The sequence below is a fragment of the Eubalaena glacialis genome, chromosome 1 (assembly GCF_028564815.1).
Source record: "Eubalaena glacialis isolate mEubGla1 chromosome 1, mEubGla1.1.hap2.+ XY, whole genome shotgun sequence".
Taxonomy (NCBI): Eukaryota; Metazoa; Chordata; class Mammalia; order Artiodactyla; family Balaenidae; genus Eubalaena; species Eubalaena glacialis.
The window spans coordinates 167,503,764-167,527,269 of NC_083716.1; the positions used below are offsets into that span (position 1 = coordinate 167,503,764).

Here is a 23,506-nt window from a genome sequence, read left to right on the forward strand (position 1 = left end):
CCTTTTGACTATCATGGCCTGGGAAGGCTTTATGGATGAGATAGTGTTCAAAGTTGAATGGAACAAATCCCTTCACAATGTAGAAAAATGGCTCTTGTAGCCAGAAACAGGTAGCTTCTTCATATTTTCTTCCAAAAGTGAAATTTCTTTTTTGCCAAGTGTTATCAAAGTGAAAACTTCTTTAAACAAACTTGTATATAGTAATTTTTTAGCAACTTGAAATACTGGCTTAGGAGAGTCAGATTTTTAAGGACACTTTTCTCAAAACAACTTGTATATCTTTCTACAGAGTATTTTAAATATGGGTTGAAAATGATTTCAATCTAATAGGGAATTTCCACTTAATTTTGTGCATCAGAACTTAAACATTTGAGTTCAAACTTCATGCCCAGAACTCTTTTACATTCATATTACTTGTGACTGTAAATTTACTTTGCTTTTAATAACTTAGGCAAAAAGACGTCAGGTTTGAGTATAAGACAAACCTAACTCTAAAGAAAAGAACAGCAGAATTAGAGATACAATTTGTAGAATGGCTTTGAATAAAGAGGACCAAATGGTTGGGTCTATGTGTCTTAGGGGATAAATCACAGCCGAATGATGTCCTGTTTCCCAGCTCTGCATGTTAAGCAATACCAAGGGCCGCTTTTTTACTTACCATCACTATTGCTTTCTGGTTTCTTGATCAATAACCCCTTCTCCTCTCCCCCAGCTTTCCTGGATGAGGCGTCTGAATCCTAGAGAAGTTTGGTAACTTGTTCCCAGTCACAATGCCAGGACCAGGTCTCCTAATTCCTAGGCTCCTTCTACTACCTCGGGGGAGGGGGGGGGTGGGGGGTGGGGGGTGGGGGGGGGATGGGAGAGAGACCTCCTGGAATTTCAAGTATTCATCAAGAGCTGGTTTTTCCCCAGCCTCCTGGGATCTTTAAAAAATGTCAAGATATGGCTCTTGCTTTCAGGAAGCTTCTAGAAGGCAGTTTTCCATGAATTTCCAGCAGCAGCCATTGCCCCCTCTAGCAGGGCTTTGTTTCCTTTTGTGGTCTCTGTCCTGCTTTGTTTTCTCTTACTTCCTCTCTACTGTATTATTTATTCTGTAGGCTGCTTTAGACAGCACCTCCTCACCCATCACCACCACCCATTTCCTTTCTTTTGATAAACACTAAAGGTTGCCAATGCAAAGGAAAGTTCTAAAGGCAGTACTACAGAAGACATGGCTATCGTGTAGGTGAGTCTTAATCTTATTAGGTTGAGACGTTTTTGAGCCCCTAAAATTGAAGATGTTTTTGGTGTATCTCTTCTCTTAAATAAATAAAAAAAAAATTTCTTAATGATCATGTGCATCTTACTTTCCAGTGTTTCACTTGTAGATATTGCTACTCTGGCTTTATTTATTTTGGCAAAAGAAAGGAGGCACCTTCTGAGGCTGCTTTGCTTTGAGGTCAGATGGATGGTTTGATGCAAGAAGCTCCTTTCAGTGGAGTGAGCACAGAGCGTGTGTTTAGGTGTCCAGGATAACTGGATAATAAGGGTTTATTATCTTGAGATTTTAAGGCTGACTCAGGTGTGGACACGAAGGGACATTATGAAATGCAGCATTTTCCTCCCAAGTATTTCTTGGATTTAACTGTTTTCTTGCATTCCTTGCAAATGAGAATATATAGGAATATTCTTTGTAATTTATAAACTGCTATAAATGTTGGTTAATTGCTTGATTTGGAGGAAATGGCTCATCTGTGTTCATTGCAGCCTAGTTAAATCTGTCAACAAATATTGAGAACAGAGTGTGTGGGAAGGCTGTGTTCCGGCTTCTGTTTGTATCTATTAAAGAATAAACATAGTCCCTGCCCTCAGCTCACGGAGTCGATTTGAAATTTCATAAATAGGTGGTATGGCACTCCAGAAGAGGAAAGTTTTAAGGCTGGTGTTATTCTATGATTTCAGACAAGGTGGTCATGGTTATGATACTGCCATTGGGATTGCAAACTGAAATAGATTTTTCTCTTATTTTTAAATCATCTCACTGTTTAATCTAAGATAACTTTTGTTATATTTTATATACCCTTGTAATCACTGCAGAATGCTTATTTAACATATAACATGGAGACATTGTGCCTATCTCCAAAGAGTTTATGTGTTAAAGGAGAAATCTAAGAAGTAAAAGTAAGCTCAATAGTTGGTTTAACTTCTGTGGGTTTTGAAAAGAAGAATCTATGGCATTTGGGAAACTTAGATGTCGAATGATAGTAGAAAAATAAGGAAATTTAGGTGACTTCAGATCATTGACCTAAAGGTAATGTCATATACTCATATTTTATTTTCTTTTAAATGAACATTACAGGAAATTTTCTCCCAGTAGATCATTTCAGTTGTTGTAATCTAGAGGCTGGTCTTTTCTCTCTTCCTCAAAAATATATAAAGAAATGAGAGCTGAAGTTCTCTACTTTTTCAAAGATTTATTTTTTATTTTTAAATAGGACTTATTCATTCTTTTTTTTTTTTAATTTTTATTTATTTATTTATTTATTATTTTTGGCTGTGTTGGGTCTTCGTTTCTGTGCGAGGGCTTTCTCTAGTTGCGGTGAGCAGGGGCTACTCTTCATCGCGGTGCGTGGGCCTCTCACTATCGCGGCCTCCCTTGTTGCGGAGCACAGGCTCCAGACGCGCAGGCTCAGTAGTTGTGGCTCACGGGTCTAGTTGCTCCGCGGCATGTGGGATCTTCCCAGACCAGGGCTCGAACCCGTGTCCCCTGCATTGGCAGGCAGATTCTCAACCACTGCGCCACCAGGGAAGCCCCATTCTTTTTTTTTTAAATTAATTAATTTAGTTTTGGCTCCATTGGGTCTTCCTTGCTGCACGCGGGCTTTCTCTAGTAGCGGCGAGCGGGAGCTACTCTTCGTTGTGGTGCGCGGGCTTCTCATTGCGGTGGCTTCCCTTATTGCGGAGCACGGGCTCTAGGCGCGGGCTTCAGTAGTTTCAGCATGCGGGCTCAGTAGTTGTGGTGCACGGGCTTAGTTGCTCCATGGCAAGTGGGATCTTCCTGGACCAGGGCTCGAACCCGGGTCCCCTGCATTGGCAGGCGGATTCCTAACCACTGTGCCACCAGGGAAGTGCCATCAAAGATTTATTTTTAAATACTTAAATCCAGCCATATATTTATACTACTTGTGTGATAGAGGCTAAATCCAGCCATATATTTATACTACTTGTGTGATAGAGGCTAAAGTTTTATGGGGCAGAAATTGAGGGATTCTATTTGGCCAGTATTTATTTGAGTTACACCTGTGCCTTTTGATCTATAGTATAGTATTTAAAGTGAAAAAGGACAGCATTTCTTGTTTTATTCTATTATGCTTGTCCATAAGAACTTCCTTACATGTATGGTCCTCTAGTAGGAACTTGATAGCTTCTGGCAGTTTCTTTTTTTGTGTCTGGAAGGCTGGTTTGCATCATTTCTATGTGGTTCACTTCTGTAGCAGGGCAGTGTTCACCCTTCTTAGGGGAAAATTGTCAGTAGTTGAAGTTACTACAGGAAGGGAAGTGATGCAGAAGGTGTCATTCAGGGAGAGCCCGCTGGCTGCCCTCATAAGACTGCTTCACGGTGGCATTTGCATTCAAGAATTTACCACTGTCTTCCTTTTGGTACTCAAACTGGAATCAGAAACTTAATATTCTTTATGTCTTAAATAGATGATACTTGGCAAAGTGACTCCCTTGGACAAAGCTCATGAGAGCTTTTGTTTAAAGCCAGAACACTGGTTTATTAATTTATTCCCAGAATCATGTCTGTCAACAAGCTAGACAATTGTGTTGGGTGGACTAGACCAGCACACTCTCCCCCACTGTTGTTAGGTGAAAAAGCCAAATTAAGAGGCACTGCTCCTTGAGAACAGGATGAGAAGAAGGCAAAGTAGTTATGATGCCAGCGTTTAATAGCACTGGGTCCCATAGCCTAATGGGCCTATTTCCAGAACTGAATGTGGGAGTATGTATTTATAAGTTCACAGGTACTGTCAGGTGTGCAGATAATCTTCTCTGGACTATACTGCCAGTGTTGGCCCCTCCAGCCTATTACTATAGTTGCTTTTTCTGACCACCTCGCTTCAGATGGGCATAGTCTTTAAAGGGTCTGTTGATGAATGTCAAGTTCCAGTTACATCTTTCAGGCCATGACTGATTGGGACTTTGCACAGCTCTACTCTGATCTGTATTAATTTCACAATTTAACCCACGGGGAGCAGTCTTCTTTTTTTCCTTTCCAGCTTGTGTGTGTATGGGGGTTCCTTAATTTTTGCACCCAGATATAATCAGTTAAAATTTCTCCATGAGCAGTTTGAATATCTTTTAGAGAATAAATTTAAGCTCTTTCCCTTGAGTTACTATTTAGGGAGGAAAACAAGAACTGGGAGAGGAACTTATAGCGAATATCTGATAGCCTCTTCACTTGAGACCACTGATGGGGAAGATTTCACTATCCTGAAAACAGCTGAGCTCCCAAAAATAGGCATCTAAGGTGTCTGGGATGAGATGCCCAAGTCCGTGTCTGCCACTCCTTGCCCTGTGGGCTGTGTATTCCAAGTGGCATTGTAGATCTGTTGTGGGTTGGTGGTGACAAGGGTGATTAATCAGGGGCAGCTTCACCGCCCGTGGTGGGGCCAGAGCTGTTCAGTGATCCAGGGAAACACGGGGAAAAGTTCCCTAAGGACCTTGGCCAAGCTTTGCTGGCCTGGCTCCATTGATATTTTTCTCTTATTTCTTTAGTATGTAGTCTTTGCTAAATGACAAACCCTGAAGGGTTGGTTGATTTTTTTTTTTTTTTTAATTTGGAGAAGAAAATGTCTGTGCTTGCCAGGCATCTATTTATTTTTTAACTTTTCCTTCCGTTTTTTATGCTACAGCATTTTGCATTGTTTCCTTCAAGCGTGACTGTCGGGAGAAATTTGTGTTTCCACAGCTCCCCTATGGAAGCACACTGTGGCCCACTTCCAGATTCAGTGTTTGCCCTTTACGTGAAACCCAAGTCTTTTCACAGGGGTCCATTCAAGTAGCATTTTTAAAAAGAATTAGGCTCTAAGCCATGCTCCTTTTGTGTGTAAAGACTTGTTTGTAAGACGAGTTAACCCTAATAAACTTCACTATGGCTTTCTCCAAATTCTGCTTAAGATATTTACTTCCTAGTATCTTTCAGGTTGGTTGGTTTGTTGTTAATTTTTTTGATTGTTTGATTGCTGTTTCCCAAAGCTTTCATTGCTCTAAGCAGAGAGGCCAGCACTGGGGAAGGAGGAGGACCCTTGCTGGGAGATTTGGATTCTGGCCCTGCTGTTAATTAGCTGTGTGACCCTGGGGCAAGTCAGCCTCCCAGGGTCTCTGTTTCTTCATCAGGAAAACAAAGGGCTTGGAAAAATAAATACAGGCCTGGACCCAATGATAAGAAAGGTCACCCTGTGTGCTTATGTTGTGCATGGCAGCACTTTGGGACCCTTCCTCCCTCTCAGTGGGCTCCACAAAATCTCGGCTCAACTCTGGGGTCGAGCACTTGTGCGGGGCGTTGTTCGGAGACCACTGGAAGCGTTGATGCTAACAAGGCAGGTTTTCTACAGAGGAGTCATCCCCTCTTTGTTTTTTTTCAGCAGTAAGCTACTTGCCTTCTTCTACCTGCTTCTCCTTAGTGCGTTAACAAGGGTGTGATGGTAACACAACCCACTCAGATTTGTTACTGTTTTGGCGTTGTCTAGCCATCTCATCTGAGTTAGTGGAGGGAAGAGAGAGCTGGAGGAGACTGACTAACTGATGAAATAATGGTCCTTTTGTCTGTCTCTTTGCTGGAGGGGTGGTTTTATGTTTCATCTTAGGCCTGGGCCATTGTGTTGTTTTTACATGCTCAGTAAAACCCTGCTTAAAAATACAGCTCATTATTTAAAGGATTCAGCCGCAGGCCTGTTCTTCTTACCTCCCCCCACCCCCGCCCAAAAGTCATAACAATATGTGGTAAAAACCCATTGCAGTGTGTGCTGTTTGATCAGACACCCCGACATCAGTGTTGAAATGTGTTCCCACTGTATTTATTTTGCAAATGTTTTTAAGGTATGTTTCATTCTGATTAACCTTCCAAAATGTTTTCCTTATGGTTATATAATCAGTAGCATCTGTAAAACATGCCTTTAACCATGTAGCTTTCCTTCTTAACCACTATCTTTTTGATTGTCTTAATGTTTTCTTTTGATGAATGGGGGTTGGGAGACCCACATTCCTATGCCAGATATCTTACAGTAACATGTCCAGATTTAGCCTCATAACCTTAATTAGATGTGGAATGCTGAGAATGCGCTGCTGTTTTTTTTTTTAAACTTTTATAACAAGACGGTGAACTTCTGATCACTTCATTAAACATTATAAAACTCTCCTTGTGTCTTTAGCATTTAGTTCCCCATGTTAGTTTATTCACAGAAAATTAATGTAAAATTCAAGGTACCTTTATATTATCCTAAGTGATCTGTTTGAAGACAAGTTACCGTTTGTGTCAATATGAAAGTTATGTTCCAATTTATAATACTTAATTCCTCTTCCCTCTCCTCCTTTTCTCTTTAGAAGCGAAAGAGTGTTGAAAATGTTAAAGGCTGTGCTGAAGAAGAGCCGAGAGGGAGGAAAGGGAAGCAAGAAGGAAACAGGTATGTGTCCAGGATTGAGTTGAGCTGAGCAAGCATGGTGGGCGTGAGTCAGCAAGGCCCCACTTAATCCAGGCGGGGCAGATGTTATTGCCTTGGGAATGGGTTAGAGAAGTGATATGGGTTAGAAGAAACAGCAACCTGGAGGCCATGAGAAACTAAATATATTCGTGAGCTTTCTCCTGGGAAGTGACTTGAAGATTGAGTTTGGGTTCTGAACCAAATCCTTTCCCAGAAGACTTGTAAGGGTCATAATTTTAACAGGTCATTCAGATCCAGAGGCAGAGTTATAGGCATTGAGGGAGAGCAGGTGTGTCCAGGAATTTGATTTCTAGAAAGCGCTTTCTCTTTTCCCACGCATGCTTGCATTTTATATGTTTGACCAACTGCTGGCTGACTGGTCCTCATCTTTTGAGGATCAGATTTTCCCCCTAACAGGTGTAGCCACACTCAATGCCAGGCTGCTAGTTTTCATTATGATGAGAGCTACTTAATTTGGCTTGGATTTCATTCCTGTTTGTAGAGTTCTGGTGCATATGTCGTCGTTGTGACTCTACACTGCATTCCGTGTGATAAGCTACTCTAAGGTTATTTTGGTGACCACTCACCAGAAAAACTACACGTTATCTACCTGTATTGCACAATAAAAATCTGTTAGCATGGATCGATTTCCCTGAAATGTGCAATTTCACTCTGTAAACTCATGTTAATCCAGAGTCAGAGAATGGCTGGTTTCTGAGTTATTGTATATTGAATAACACTTCAGTTTTAATTTCTATTAAGGTATAAATAAGTAGGCTGAATTATAGTTAACTCTTTAATTCAAAAGATCTTGTAATGCCTTGTGGTAATATTGTTATATATGTTGTTTCTGTAAAAGAATAAGTGGACTTGTAAACTTTTTGGTTATGTGGAATCTTGACAAATTTTCTATTATTAATTTCCCTTTAACCAAACCTGCAAAAGGCAAACTTAACCTTAAAAGTAGGGACTTTGTTGTAAAGTTGCTGATAAGATTCCATTAAAAGCCTTTCATTAATGCCTGGCTAAGCAGATGCAAAGAAAAGAAGAAACCAGTTTTTGATGATAGAAACAGGAGACCATAGTTAGCTCTTAACCTTAGAAAATCAACTCCTAGCTTTGAATAATTAATTAGAATTGTTACTACGGAGAATTTTCAGTTCACATAATTTCTATCCAGGGGGCCCTTCACCCTGTGCTGGGTTAAGGCCAAAACATCCTTCTCTTTAGTTCTCGAAAAGCTGTCTTAAAAACAACAACAAAAAAATTTTCCCCAGTTTTGGCTCAGCTGACATTCATCCTAGGAACTATGTTATTTGCTTCTTTACATGCCTTTGTAATTTCCAGGATAAAGTTAGATCCTAAAGCTGTCTGTTGGACTGGAGCTGCCAACCAGTGGGTTATTTTTCTCAGGGCCAGGGTCTCCAAGCCAAAACTCTCTGCTTAGTAATGGAGTCTTTCACAACAGGCTTAGCATCCTCTTTGATCCGTGCCAGACTCATGTGAAATTACAGTATGTTAATGATTTTCGGCACCCTGCCTTTCAGATGGGCCAGACAGTGAACATTGTTTGCGTTTGAAACTTTTCCAGTTGTAGAGCATATTATTTGGGGTTTATTTCCCCCTTTGGTCTTTAAGAGCAACTATTGTGTTTTCTGAATCATTTCTTCATAATAATTCCCACACTTTGGCTTTTCACTAATGCAAACCAACTTGAAAGAGCAATGGGAACATTTCTCATAAAACATCTGTATGCTGTATGCCTTTTTTCTCTTAACTAGAACCTGGTTGTATTCCACTGGGGAACAAAACAGATGGAATTTTAAATCTTGACGAAGTTATGTCACAAGATGATTGGGGAAAATACTTGGAATTTGACCATTCATGTGTTGAGCTCTGTGCCAGCTCTCATTATATAAGTAAATCACAGCTAAGTTTCTCTGTAAATTAAAGCTGGCTAATCTACTGAGACCACTGTGAAACTTGGGTAATAATATCTGCTGCAATATGGAAGAATTTTGCTCTACTGTTTCCAATTAAACCAATCTTTGTTGTCAAGACAAAGGAAAATTCATTTTTACGTACTTGAACTCACAGTCACAGAAATTTAGAAAATATTTGTCTAAAATTTTGAGTTCAGCTTTTCATACCCTTTGTAGATTGTTTTTACAATCTTTTTTTTTTTTAAACTATTCCCTTCTTAGAGATTCTTTTTTTTTTTTTTAATCAGTCATCAATTTTACACACATCAGTGTATACATGTCAATCCCAATCTCCCAATTCAGCACACCACCATCCCCACCCCACTGTGGTTTTCCCCCCTTGGTGTCCAAACGTTTGTTCTCTACATCTGTGTCTCAACTTTTGCCCTGCAAACCGGTTCATCTGTACCATTTTTCTAGGTTCCACATACATGCGTTAGTATACGATATTTGTTTTTCTCTTTCTGACTTACTTCACTCTGTATGACAGTCTCTAGATCCATCCACGTCTCAACAAATGACCCAATTTCGTTCCTTTTTATGGCTGAGTAATATTCCATTTTATATATGTACCACATCTTCTTTATCCATTCGTCTGTCGATGGGCATTTAGGTTGCTTCCATGACCTGGCTATTGTAAATAGTGCTGCAATGAACATTGGGGTGCATGTGTCTTTTTGAATTATGGTTTTCTCTGGGTATATGCCCAGTAGTGGGATTGCTGGATCATATGGTAATTCTATTTTTAGTTTTTTAAGGAACCTCCATATTGTTCTCCATAGTGGCTGTATCAACTTACATTCCCACCAACAGTGCAAGAGGGTTCCCTTTTCTCCACACCCTCTCCAGCATTTGTTGTTTGTAGATTTTCTGATGCTGCCCATTCTGACTGGTGTGAGGTGATACCTCATTGTAGTTTTGATTTGCATTTCTCTAATAATTAGTGATGTTGAGCAGCTTTTCATGTGCTTCTTGGCCATCTGTATGTCTTCTTTGGAGAAATGTCTATTTAGGTGTTCTGCCCATTTTTGGATTGGGTTGTTTGTTTCTTTAATATTGAGCTGCATGAGCTGTTTATATATTTTGGAGATTAATGCTTTGTCCGTTGATTCGTTTGCAAATATTCTCTCCCATTCTGAGGGTTGTCTTTTCGTCTTGTTTATGGTTTCCTTTGCTGTGCAAAAGCTTTGAAGTTTCATTAGGTCCCATTTGTTTATTTTTGTTTTTATTTCCATTACTCTAGGAGGTGGATCAAAAAAGATCTTGCTGTGATTTATGTCAAAGAGTGTTCTTCCTATGTTTTCCTCTAAGAGTTTTATAGTGTCCGGTTTTACATTTAGGTCTTGAATCCATTTTGAGTTAATTTTTGTCTATGGTGTTAGGGAGTGTTCTAATTTCATTGTTTTACATGTAGCTGTCCAGTTTTCCCAGCACCACTTATTGAAGAGACTGTCTTTTCTCCATTGTATATCCTTGCCTCCTTTGTCATAGATTAGTTGACCATAGGTGCGTGGGTTTATCTCTGGGCTTTCTATCTTGTTCCATTGATCTATGTTTCTGTTTTTGTGCCAGTACCATATTGTCTTGATGACTGTAGCTTTGTAGTATAGTCTGAAGTCAGGGAGTCTGATTCCTCCAGCTCTTTTTTTCCCTCAAGACTGCTTTGGCTATTCGGGGTCTTTTGTGTCTCCATACAAATGTTAAGATGATTTGTTCTAGTTCCGTAAAAAATGCCATTGGTAATTTGATAGGGATTGCATTGAATCTGTAGATTGCTTTGGGTAGTATAGTCATTTTCACAATATTGATTCTTCCAATCCAGGAACATGGTATATCTCTCCATCTGTTGGTATCATCTTTAATTTCTTTCATCAGTGTCTTATAGTTTTCTGCATACAGGTCTTTTGTCTCCCTAGGTAGGTTTATTCCTAGATATTTTATTCTTTTTGTTGCAATGGTAAATGGGAGTGTTTCCATAATTTCTCTTTCAGATTTTTCATCGTTAGTGTATAGCAATGCAAGAGATTTCTGTGCATTAATTTTGTATCCTGCAACTTTACCAAATTCATTGATTAGCTCTAGTAGTTTTCTGGTGGCATTTTTAGGATTCTCTATGTATAGTATCATGTCATCTGCAAACAGTGACAGTTTTACTTCTTCTTTTCCAATTTGTATTCCTTTTATTTCTTTTTCTTCTCTGATTGCCATGGCTAGGACTTCCAAAACTATGTTGAATAATAGTGGTGAGAGTGGACATCCTTGTCTCGTTCCTGATCTTAGAGGAAATGCTTTCAGTTTTTCACCATTGACAATGATGTTTGCTGTGGGTTTGTCATATATGACCTTTATTATGTTGAGGTAAGTTCCCTCTTTGCCCACTTTCTGGAGAGTTTTTATCACAAATGGGTGTTGAATTTTGTCAAAAGCTTTTTCTGCATCTATTGAGATGATCATATGGTTTTTATTCTTCAGTTTGTTAATATGGTGTATCACATTGATTGATTTGCATATATTGAAGAATCCTTGCATCCCTGGGATAAATCCCACTTGATCGTGGTATATGATCCTTTTAATGTGTTGTTGGATTCTGTTTGCTAGTATTTTGTTGAGGATTTTTGCATCTATATTCATCAGTGATATTGGTGTGTAATTTTCTTTTTTTGTAGTATCTTTGTCTGGTTTTGTTATCAGGGTGATGGTGGCCTCCTAGAATGAGTTTGGGAGTGTTCCTTCCTCTGCAATTTTTTAGAAGAGTTTGAGAAGGATGGGTGTTAGCTCTTCTCTAAATGTTTGATAGAATTCGCCTGTGAAGCCATCTGGTCCTGGACTTTTGTTTGTTGGAAGATTTTTGATCACAGTTTCAATTTCATTACTTGTGATTGGTCTGTTCATATTTTCTGTTTCTTCCTGGTTCAGTCTTGGAAGGTTATACCTTTCTAAGAATTTGTCCATTTCTTCCAAGTTGTCCATTTTATTGGCATAGAGTTGCTTGTAGTAGTCTCTTATGATGCTCTGTATTTCTGCGGTGTCTGTTGTAACTTCTCCTTTTTCATTTCTAATTTTATTGATTTGAGTCCTCTCCCTCTTTTTCTTGATGAGTCTGCCTAATGGCTTATCAATTTTGTTTATCTTCTCAAAGAACCAGCTTTTAGTTTTATTGATCTTTGCTGTTGTTTTCTTTGTTTCTATTTCATTTATTTCTGCTCTGATCTTTATGATTTCTTTCCTTCTGCTAACTTTGGGTTTTGTTTGTTCTTCTTTCTCTAGTTCCTTTATGTGTAAGATTAGATTGTTTACTTGAGATTTTTCTTGTTTCTTTAGGTAGGCTTGTATAGCTATCAACTTCCCTCTTAGAACTGCTTTTGCTGCGTCCCATAGGTTTTGGATCATTGTGTTTTCATTGTCATTTGTCTCTAGGTATTTTTTGATTTCCTCTTTGATTTCTTCAGTGATCTCTTGGTTATTTAGTAACGTATTGTTTAGCCTCCATGTGTTTGTGTTTTTCACGTTTTTTTCCCTGTAATTCATTTCTAATCTCATAGTGTTGTGGTCAGAAAAGATGCTTGATATGATTTCAATTTTCTTAAATTTACTGAGGCTTGATTTGTGACCCAAGATGTGATCTATCCTGGAGAATGTTCCATGCGCACTTGAGAAGAAAGTGTAATCTGCTGTTTTTGGATGGAATGTCCTATAAATATCAATTAAATCTATCTGTTCTACTGTGTCATTTAAAGCTTCTGTTTCCTTATTTATTTTCATTTTGCATTATCTGTCCATTGGTGTAAGTGAGGTGTTAAAGTCCCCCACTATTATTGTGTTACTGTCGATTTCCTCTTTTATAGCTGTTAGCAGTTGCCTTATGTATTGAGGTGCTCCTATGTTGGGTGCATATATATTTATAATTGTTATATCTTCTTCTTGGATTGATCCCTTGATCATTATGTAGTGTCCTTCCTTGTCTCTTGTAACATTCTTTATTTTAAAGTCTATTTTATCTGATATGAGTATTGCTACTCCAGCTTTCTTTTGATTTCCATTTGCATGGAATATCTTTTTCCATCCCCTCACTTTCAGTCTGTATGTGTCCCTAGGTCTGAAGTGGGTCTCTTGTAGACAGCATATATATGGGTCTTGTCTTTGTATCCATTCAGCAAGCCTGTGTCTTTTGGTTGGAGCATTTAATCCATTCACGTTTAAGGTAATTATCGATATGTATGTTCCTATGACCATTTTCTTAATTGTTTTGGGTTTGTTTTTGTAGGTCCTTTTCTTCTCTTGTGTTTCCCACTTAGAGAAGTTCCTTTAGCATTTGTTGTAGAGCTGGTTTGGTGGTGCTGAATTCTCTTAGCTTTTGCTTGTCTGTAAAGCTTTTGTTTTCTCCATCAAATCTAAATGAGATCCTTGCCGGGTAGAGTAATCTTGGTTGTAGATTCTTCCCTTTCATCACTTTAAGTATATCATGCCACTGCCTTCTGGCTTGTAGAGTTTCTGCTGAGAAATCAGCTGTTAACCTTATGGGAGTTCCCTTGTATGTTATTTGTTGTTTTTCCCTTGCTGCTTTCAATAATTTTTCTTTGTCTTTAATTTTTGCCAATTTGATTACTATGTGTCTTGGTGTGTTTCTCCTTGGGTTTATCCTGTATGGGACTCTCTGCGCTTCCTGGACTTGGGTGGCTATTTCCTTTCCCATGTTAGGGAAGTTTTCGACTATAATCTCTTCAAATATTTTCTCTGGTCCTTTCTCTCTCTCTTCTCCTTCTGGGACCCCTATAATGCGAATGTTGTTGTGTTTAATGTTGTCCCAGAGGTCTCTTAGGCTGTCTTCATTTCTTTTCATTCTTTTTTCTTTATTCTGTTCCACAGCAGTGAATTCCACCATTCTGTCTTCCAGGTCACTGATCCGTTCTTCTGCCTCAGTTATTCTGCTTTTGATTCCTTCTAGTGTAGTTTTCATTTCAGTTATTATATTGTTCATCTCTGTTTGTTCTTTAATTCTTCTAGGTCTTTGTTAGACATTTCTTGCATCTTCTCGATCTTTGCCTCCATTCTTATTCCGAGGTCCTGGATCATCTTCACTATCATTATTCTGAATTCTTTTTCTGGAAGGTTGCCTATCTCCACTTCATTTAGTTGTTTTTCTGGGGTTTTATCTTGTTCCTTCATCTGGTATATAGCCCTCTGCCTTTTCATCTTGCCTATCTTTCTGTGAATGTGGTTTTTGTTCCACAGGCTGCAGGATTGTAGTTTTTCTTGCTTCTGCTGTGTGCCCTCTGGTGTTTGAGGCTATCTAAGAGGCTTGATGGGAGGCTCTGGTGGTGGGTAGAGCTGACTGTTGCTATTCAGACAATCTTGAGCTACACTTTTATGTTGAACCTATTTTGAGAATTTGGAAAATCACTGAGTTAAACTTAGTATTCTTCAAAAGGAAACAAATATTTTTCATAAGTATTGAAAAGTTTTTATACTCTAAGCACCTGTCCCTAAAAGAAAATGTCACTTTATTGGTAAAATTCTAGCAGGTATTGAAATTTAAGTTATATGCATATAAGGATATTTCAAGTATTATGTACAGTGAGATATTAAATTATTGAAAGTTATTGAAAGTCATTTGAGTCAGCTCTAAAAATAGCAAAATTTTTTTTTATGATTTTTTTTTTTTTTTTTTACCTAGGAAATGCTTATAGCTGAGCAAAAAGTATTTTCTGGAGGCTGTAGAATCACACTGGAGAATGCAATATTAAAAACTTTAAAATTTTTTGGGAAACTACATTTACCTGTTTCCACTAGTCCATGAGTGCAAATGAGTTCTCTTGACCTTGAGTCAGGCCTAAGGGAGCAAAAATCAATATTAAACCATAATGTGGGGAAGGCCAGATGAGGGCATCTATTTTTTCTTTCCCTGCTGTTATGTTAGGGCCTTGATCTAAAACAAGCAGATGAGGTGTTGTCTTTATTTTGAAGCTCTCTAGAGAGGTCTACAACCTTCTACCACGTGTGTAAATGACCTTTACTATCAGCAAACTTTCATGTCACTATCATTAAAGTTCCTTAATTTAAAAGTAATTACTGAACTCTTAAGCTTTCAGAGTATTGATGTCAAACCTGGACCTAGTAAGAGTTTAGAGTGGATATAAGAGCAGGATAGGAAATTCATATCTTTTCTGTATAGCAGCACTGTTTAGAAAATGAAAAGGAAAAAAGTCCCATTTTATAATGGAAACAGAAACTTTAAATATCAACCTAAGAAGAAAGGTACAAGCCTTATATTGAAGAAAATAATAAAACTTTGTTGAAGGACTTAAGGGAAGACCTGAATAAATGGAAAGAAATACTGTATTCCTGAATAGGCAAATTTATTATTTTAAACTGACTAGCTCTTACAAAATTATCTATAGATGCCATTTAATCTCTAATGAAATCCCAACTATTTTCTTTTTAAAGATGTAATTTTTTTTAGAGCCAGTTTTAGATTCACAGCAAAATTGAGAGGAAGGTGCAGAGATTTTCTGTATACCCCGTGCCTCCACTCATTCCTAGCGTCCCTATTATCAATATTCTCCCATCAAGGAGGTACGTTTGTTACAACTGATGAACCTACATTGACACATCGTCACCCGCAGACCATAGTTTACATTAGGGGTCACTCTTGGTGTGGGACATCCTGTGGGTTTGCCCAAGTAGATAATGACATGTATTCACCATTATAGTATCATACCGAGTACTTTCACTGCCCTAAAAATCCTGTTGTGTTTTGCTTTTGACATAGTTGATTTTAAAATTCATCTGGAAGTGAAAATGCTTAAGAATAACCAAGGAGAAATTGAAAGTGTGGGGCATGTACATCAAAAGGGCTGAGCCTGGTTCCCATGCCTGGGTTCTGGCTGTAGGAGAGGCTGAGCAAGTGTGTATTTGGACTTCTTAGCTTCTCTAGGGCAAGGTGGACTTCATCTCCCACCAAGATGTGCATTAGGGAGGATTCTCAGTTGTAGACATTTGCAGGTCCTCTCCACATCAAAAGGTAACCAACATAGATATCTAGTATAGCTCATTATAATAGTTACTGCTTCCACAGAGCAAGTACATGGCTTGGCTAGTTTTTTGGACTTTTTTTCCTACTGGTCTCCAAGAAATGAAACCTAATTTTATCTAACATCTACGATGTAATCAAATCTCACTGTCGATAATGGTTTTGTTTTTTTCCTTTTAACCCTGGAAATAGTGACACCAATCTGGAAGCATTAGATGGGCAAGGCCTCTTGCCCTCCTAGAAAGGGCTAATCCCTCTCCCTCTCTGTGTGTCCCTTTTGCCCTCTGCCAATCTTGAGACCATAGTCTCTTGCCCTGTCCAACTCTCCTACTTGCCCTGTATTGGTGTGGAAGTATTGGGTTGGCCAAAAAGTACATTTGGTTTTTAAGTAAAAATAAGACACATTTTTCATTTTCACCGAGAACTTTATTGAACACTGTATTCACCCTTTTGTTCCACTACCTTCTGCCATTTTTCAGGCAACTTCATAATTCCATCTTCCCCAAATTTTTTATCTTTTTGAGCAAAGAACTGTTCCAGGTGCCTTTTACAGTCTTCCAGGGAATTGAAATTTTTTCTATTAAGAGAATTTTGTAAAGACCTAAATAAATGGAAATCCGAAGGTGTAATGTTTGGTGAATACAGCGGGTGAATCAAAACTTCCCAGCCAAGCTGTAACGGTTTTTGGCTGGTCATCAAAGAAACATGCGGTCTTGCAGTATCCTGATGGAAGATTATGATTTTTCTGTTTACTAATTCTGGACTCTTTTCGTCGAGTGCTGCTTCCAATTGGTCTAACTGGGAGCAGTACTTGTTGGAATTAGTTGTTTGGTTTTCTGGAAGGAGTTCATAATAGAGGACTCCCTTCCAATCCAACCATATACACATCACCTTCTTTAGCCTTTGGTGTGGTTGGTGGTGGTTCATTTCGCTTGCCCCAGTCCACCTTATTGTATAGTATCCACTTTTCATCACCTGTCACAATTTGTTGTAAAAACGGAATGTTTTCATTACGTTTAAGTAGAGAATCCCATGCGGAAATATGGTCAAGAAGGTTTTTTACGCTTAACTTATGTGGAACCCAAACATCAAAGCGATGAACATAACCAGGCTGGTGCAAATGATTTTCAACGCTTGATTTGGATATTTTGAGTATGTCGGCTGTCTCCTGAGTGGTATATAACATTGATTGTTCTCAGTGTCTCGATTTGATCAACTGGTCTACCTGACCGTGGAGCATCGTACAGCGAGAGATCTCCAGCATGAAACTTCGCAAACCACTTTTGACATGTTCGATCAGTCACAGAACCTTCTCCATACACTGCACAAATTTTTTTTTGCGTTTCAGTTGTGTTTTTACCTTTCTTGAAATAATAAAGCAGAATATTCTGAAAATGTTGCTTTTTTCTTTCATCTTCAATATTAAAATGGCTACACAAAAATTCACCAATTATGATGTCTTTTTTTTTAAATGCATGCTGATATGACAGCTGTCACATACAATCTAACAAAATTGTTTGGAATGAAGTTAAAGACAACTAAGTGCTACTAGAGTCATCTTACAGAAAAAACAAACAAACCTTTTGGCCAATGCAGTTAGCTCCAAGTTGAGGCAGAAGAGCAAAGTTTGGTGAACTCTTAATTGTGGTATTGTCTCAATTAAAATATAGACTGATTAAGGTTGCTAAATATGCCAAAATAATTGTTTATTAGGCTTTTCCTTTCAGTTTAATTATTGGTGTTCTTTTTTCAGCAGGGGGGCTTAGTTTGAAGCAATTTATTTAAAAATTTTGACCTTAACCGTTTCATCATTAAAACCCAGCTAGTTGGTTCAATACACTTGTAATTAATGGTGCTAATTAAGGCATTGGTTAGTCCCTAAGCTTGAATGTGTCCTGAATCTGTTAGCTTTGCATCTAATCCTTCACTTTGAATTTGTAGTAAAAGGAAGCTGTTTGCCTCTAAAGTTTAAAAGCCATTGATGTGATTGTTAAATGTGATATTTTAAGCCATTCCAGGCTGCAGTCTGGTTTTCAGTGGTACCTTCTAAAATGCCTCAATACAAACAATGCTTTGTTTTATCCAGAAAATATGAAGCTGCTTTTGATTATTCTCTGCTGCATTGCCCATTTTTTGTGGTTGTGGACTATTATTTAGGAATTTAGTGCAGTGACTGTCTTGCTGAGCTATGGATATTTGGTATCTTGTTGTTAACTGACTCAAAAAATGTTTCCCAAGCAAAAAAATAAGCAGAAATAGTTCAGTCTAAAGGTATTGTATTTCTATTTACCAGAGCATTTAAATAAATTCTGCAAAATCCTGTAGGACAGGATTTGAACATAGAATGGAACAGGCTGGTTATTAGTAGGAGTGGGAATGCTGTTCCCTCTGGTTCAGTTGGTCCCTTCATCAGTTTTTCTCTTTGTCACCCCTCACACGTCAGAGTCTCGAAAAAGCACAGACTTTGGAATCTGAAGATGCAAATTCAAATCCTAGCTTGTTCACTTCCGTGTGTACTTGGACAAATTTCTTAACCTAGTTAAGCTACCTTACAGGGATGTTGTCAGGGTTAAATAAGATAACCTGTCTACAGAAGTGCGTTGCTTGACATATGGCTTCTGCTAGATGTTCAGTACGTCTTTTCTTTCTCGAGAAAACTGTTTGGTACTTTAAAGAACAAACAAAACCCTTCTAAAAATCTTGTTCCTTTCCTGTTGATCTCAGGCAAGAGAATGATGTTCTAGAAGCCTCTATACATGATGTCCTCTCTCCAAATACCGATTCTGCCATTGACTTTGGATACTAAAGGCTCTTCTGCCATCTTTAGCCTTTCCCTCATGATAAAACCGAAGCAGCTCTGAGTCATTTGTCTGTTGTATGGTGATTTATACTTTGATTTATAACTTGTTTTACCTTTTAACCTATATCGTGTCACTTGCATTTTACCCTTTTTTCTTTGTGAAGTTAAACTGAGAGGCTTTTCCCCTTACTAAAGAAATTCGGGAGTTAGCAAGCAGCTTTAAGAATAGATTTCTAAGTACAGTTTATAAAGTTGCTGAGATGTTTCATTTCAACATATCCTTATTAGTAAAGTTCATTATATGTGGAAGGCGCCATTGCCCATCCACTTTATAGCTTCCCCATACATTTTAGGGATATATAAAGGATGAAAGAGAAGGATGGGCACAAATACTGGGCATTTATCATGTGTGTCAGGCGCTATACATAATGGACCATGGCTGGTCCATCTGAGCTGTTTCCTGTGAGAGGTGTAATTAGAGAAAAGTCTGGACTGAGAAGGTGAAATCAAGACTTATCCTGGATCTTCCACTTTTTATGGCCAATACAACCTCTAACAAGTCACAACCTATCCGAATCATCATAAAGGATGTAGCAAAATTCTCAGACAACAACATTTATTTACTTGGGTCCCTTTTTGTATGTATATGTATAAATGCAACAAGAAAGCTAATACAGAAATATAATAATGCAGAGTCCATTTTTATGTCAAACCTAATTTCATTTCACAGATTTTTGTTCATGCAAGCTGCTTTACTGTTAAAAAACAAAAAACAACCAATGGTCTTAGTTTCTATAGACCAAGTCTTCAGAGAGTTTTGTCATGTATGGCTTCTTAATTCTCATAAAAAGCTCCATATTTGAATTTTCATGTGACCTATTTGCATAAGTTTTATATGTATTCTTACAGAAATGTAGAAAACTGGATTTGATGTAATCTATTGGCAAACATAATTCCTGAGAGGGGAGATAGGCTACCAAAAATTTTGACCTAGGTTGACTTCTTTTTTCCATGCAGGATGATCTAAACTAAGTGGTTCTTTTTTTTAGGGGTTGAGGGCTTTGACCTTACACTTGTCCTGCAGTTGACAGATGGCCATCAGGGGTAACCAGTTGGGTAGCCCTAGCCTTGGTATATAGCATCAAATTGAGAAACCCTTATTCATATTGGAAATCATGGAGTTGGAATGTAGGATCTGTGTCTGTCTCTCACGCCCCCTCTCCCTTTGGTGGCAGGCTGGTTATAACACATCAGCCATCAGTGGTGCCAATATAGAATCAGAGATTCTTGTCCTGTGTTCTGGTGACCACAGCACTGTCATGGGGGTCAGAATGAAATAAGACTTTAGAGCTGATTTTTAATTCTTCATTCTCAGAAGTTTGTGTGAGAATTGTCCATTTTTAAGGGACTTTGGGAGCATCATACTGCTACATTGGGTACATGATGACATTCTTTGTTCCCTGAGACTGTCCCAGAGCACAGAGTACTCAGTAATAATGATGTCTCTGATATAAGACATACACATAGGGGCCTATAATGGTTTGGGCACATGTCTGGAGTTTATATAGAGCATGGAACTGGCTGGTGGTAGAGGTGAAGAGGATGCAAACTCTGGGTTGAGGATGGAAGAGAGCCACCTGTACACTGCTGCCTTCCTGATGATCTTACATTTGGTTCTCAAAATCAAACAATTTGTATGTTAATGCCTTGTATCTTTGTGAGGATTTGTTTGCCCCCCACCTCACCAACCCGCCCCAAGAAAGTTTTCTACATAACCTTAGAGTTATGTAGAAAACGTCCTTCCAAGTGCCAGATGTTAAAAATATTTTGACTTCTGATGGCACATTTTCTTGTTGTCTTAGTTTGGGCGGCCATAACACAATGCCATAGATTGAGTGGCTTAAATAACAGAAGTTTATTTTCTCACAGTTCTGGAGGCTAGAATTCTGAGCTCAAGGCACCAGCATGATCAGGTTCTGGTTGAAGGTTCTCTTTCTGGCTTGCAGATGGCTGCCTTATACTTGAATCCTCACATGGCAAGAGAGACAGCAAGCACTCCAGTGCCCCTTGTTGCAAATCCCATCATGAAGGCCCCATCCTCATGCCCTCATTTAAACCTAATTATCTCTAAAAGGCCTCTTCTCCAAATACCATCATGTTGGGGGTTAGGGCTTCAACATATGAATTTGAGGGAACACAGTTCAGCCCATAGCACTTGTCTTTATTGTTCTGATTATAAATGTTACACAGTACTTCATTGGTTATAAAACACACCATTATTTTGGGTACTGCTAAGGAAGAAAGAACTGCTGTCAATTAAATTGACATACTTTATTACTTAAAATGTTATACTTTACTGAAGATTTCCTTTCTTTAGAAAGTTATTTTTACATATCTCAATCTTTTTCATAAAATGGGAGGAAAATGAAATAAGTTGGTTAAGGTATTTCAAATTTATATTCAGAACCTGATTCTTCTAAATAACTTTTTTCACCTAGTTGTCAATACTCATTTTTCTTCATATGACATCATCTTCTCTACCATTAAGAGCATTGATGTTGCAGCATTTTTTTGAGCCCTTCACTGTTTTCTCCAGGACTTTTCTTCCAAGCTGCAGACATGCATTCTGCAAGTTTGATGCCATTCTTTCGTGATCTCAGAAGGAGGTTTTAATGGAAGGCTTTCAGATAAAATTCAGGGCTCTTATTCCTTCCACAATGGACTTTAAGTGATCTGTTGACTGAAACCTGGAGGAGGTTATAATTGTCTAGTCACTCTACCAGATGTAATAACATAGTTTTGCGTGGTTAGTGCCTGCCACGTTACAACCATTCCCTGGCTGGTAGCAATTTTAAGGTGCCATTAACTGTTACATCCATTTTGGTTTTGGAAAAGTTCAAGTCAGAATAAATATCGGCCTTTGATCAATGCCCAGTATAATACGTGCTCATTGTAGAAAATTTGTAAAATACTGATAAAGAATATCCTGGGGTTTTTTCTTAATTCTTATCTTTTGCTTTATCCTTTTTAATGTCATTACTCTTTGAAAAATGCCTAAGAGTCTGTTGTACCAATATACCATGATTTTGTTTGGGTGAATTTTGTTTACATATTTTTCTCATTCATTAAAGAAAAAACCCTCTGGAAAATATGTATCTTTGTATAAATCTCTGATTATTTTAGTGGAATGTTTCTAGATAAGGAATTAATAGTGAAAGGAAAGGAACTTTTCAGAAGCTCCTGGTACTTCTTGACAAATTGTTTTCCAGAAGGATTGTGTTGGTCGCCACCTGTGTAAGCAGTGTGTGAGTGTGCCTGCTTGCATAGCTCTTTCTAGTATTGGGTATTTGTGGATTTTAATAATCTTTGTCAAGTTTATAGGTTAAAACATGTATTTGTTTTTAATTAGCATTTCTTTGAGATCGGAAGACCTCTTTAAATATTTAGTGCCCATTTATAGTTCCTCTTCAATAATTGTCTTTTTATGTCCATGTACATTTTTTCTGTTGGGAATGTGAGAGACTCTTTAGTTTGGTTCTTCCCTTTTCCAGGTGTGGCCCTGGTGTGTAGTAGTGGGGTTTCCTTATAAAGTTACTCGTAGGGGAATTTTCCTTGAAGTTGCTGAAAGTCACATTGCCTGTCTTCAATGGGTAGCAGTGTCTCCTGCATTATGAAAAATTTCATGTTTGTGCTGAGGCTAGAGATCTGCTAGTCTGATTGACTTGTATTTAAGAAACTTATTTTATAGAGAAACCAAAATAAGGACATAAAACCAACACAAATGAGTCATTAGGTTTTCCATGGTACCTAATAACATTCTACCTCTGTACACAGTCAAAAAAGTCTAAGCGCTTCCCGCTCCCTGGATGTGCTGGGAGCCCTCATCCTGTGAGTTTCTGATAGTGGGCAGGGATAGTTCCAGACAGGGAAGCATCTCCTTAATAAATTGCTGTAGTCTTAAGTGTAAAAAACATTGTCCATGGCTTATATTCTTAGATTATTAGGTACATGGATTTTTTTTTCAAACTAAGCTAAAGTAATGAAATAAAGGGTTTTAGATCTAGAAGGACCTTAAGAAATTGAGTTCAGTGTCTTCAGTTTTTGAGAAATATTTGGAAAACATTGAGCAACTGCCCAAGGCCTTATAGCTCGTTAAAACAAAGATGGGCTCAAGGTATAGCTTTTGACTCCAGACTAGTACAGTTTCTACTATGTCTCTGGCTAGTTTCCTTATTTTTATCTCTAGCACTGAGTAAATATAAAGGAAAACACATCCCTGAGATAGAAGACAGTGAATTACTTTATAATTTCTCTCTCCAGGGATACTTGTTTTGATTTTTTTCCTTCTCTAGAAGTGTTTTCCCCCCTCCCTAGAAAATTTATTTCAGAAATTCTTACATGGCCTTAATCTGGATTCAGTAGCACTGTAATATCTCTTTCTTTTTCTGTATCTTAAAGCCCATTTCTGCTTGATGTCCTTGAGACTGTTATAAATCCATCCTTTTTTTGGTAAAGTTACTCAAACACCGTAAATGTAATAGTTAAATATACAATCATTTAAAAAAAGCTATACAATGGTATTAAAAGTAAAGATACCCCCCATTTCTTCTCTGCTTCCATTTTTGGTCCCCAAAGGAAATTAATGTTAATGGTTTATTTGATCTTTCTAGATATTTTCAATACATATATGTGTGTATGCATGCATATATGTACATGTATAGATCCTTAAGAAAACCGATAGACTTTACAGTGTGTTTTATTTTGTAAGTTACCATGTTGACTGAATACATTTTTAGACATATTTTCATATTAGCACATACTAATATATAGGCTTTTAAAAAGTTTCTCAGTGTTACATTGGACAGATATTCTATAACTTGTTTTATTATTCCCGTTGATGGTTTTATCTTTTTTGTTGTCATTACAATCAATACTAGAGTAAATCTCCTTGTGCATAATAACTCCCTGTCCTTTCATAAGGATAGTTGTAAGAAAAATTGTTGGTTAATAA

The 23,506-nt window shown here is 38.0% G+C and overlaps 1 protein-coding gene across 8 annotated transcripts in view; it reads left to right on the forward strand.

Annotated features, from left to right (window-relative positions):
• TANC1 (tetratricopeptide repeat, ankyrin repeat and coiled-coil containing 1) overlaps positions 1-23,506 on the forward strand; it is a 235,033-nt gene that overhangs the window by 67,378 nt on the left and 144,149 nt on the right. For 7 of the 8 annotated variants that reach the window (XM_061184053.1, XM_061184097.1, XM_061184083.1 and 4 more), the window contains one exon: positions 6,586-6,665. In XM_061184053.1, coding sequence (XP_061040036.1) covers positions 6,605-6,665 — 61 coding nt within the window. In that variant the 5' untranslated portion in view covers positions 6,586-6,604. Of the gene's footprint in view, positions 1-6,395; positions 6,466-6,585; positions 6,666-23,506 lie in introns of those variants that run through there. The other variant, XM_061184062.1, reaches the window with a different exon arrangement.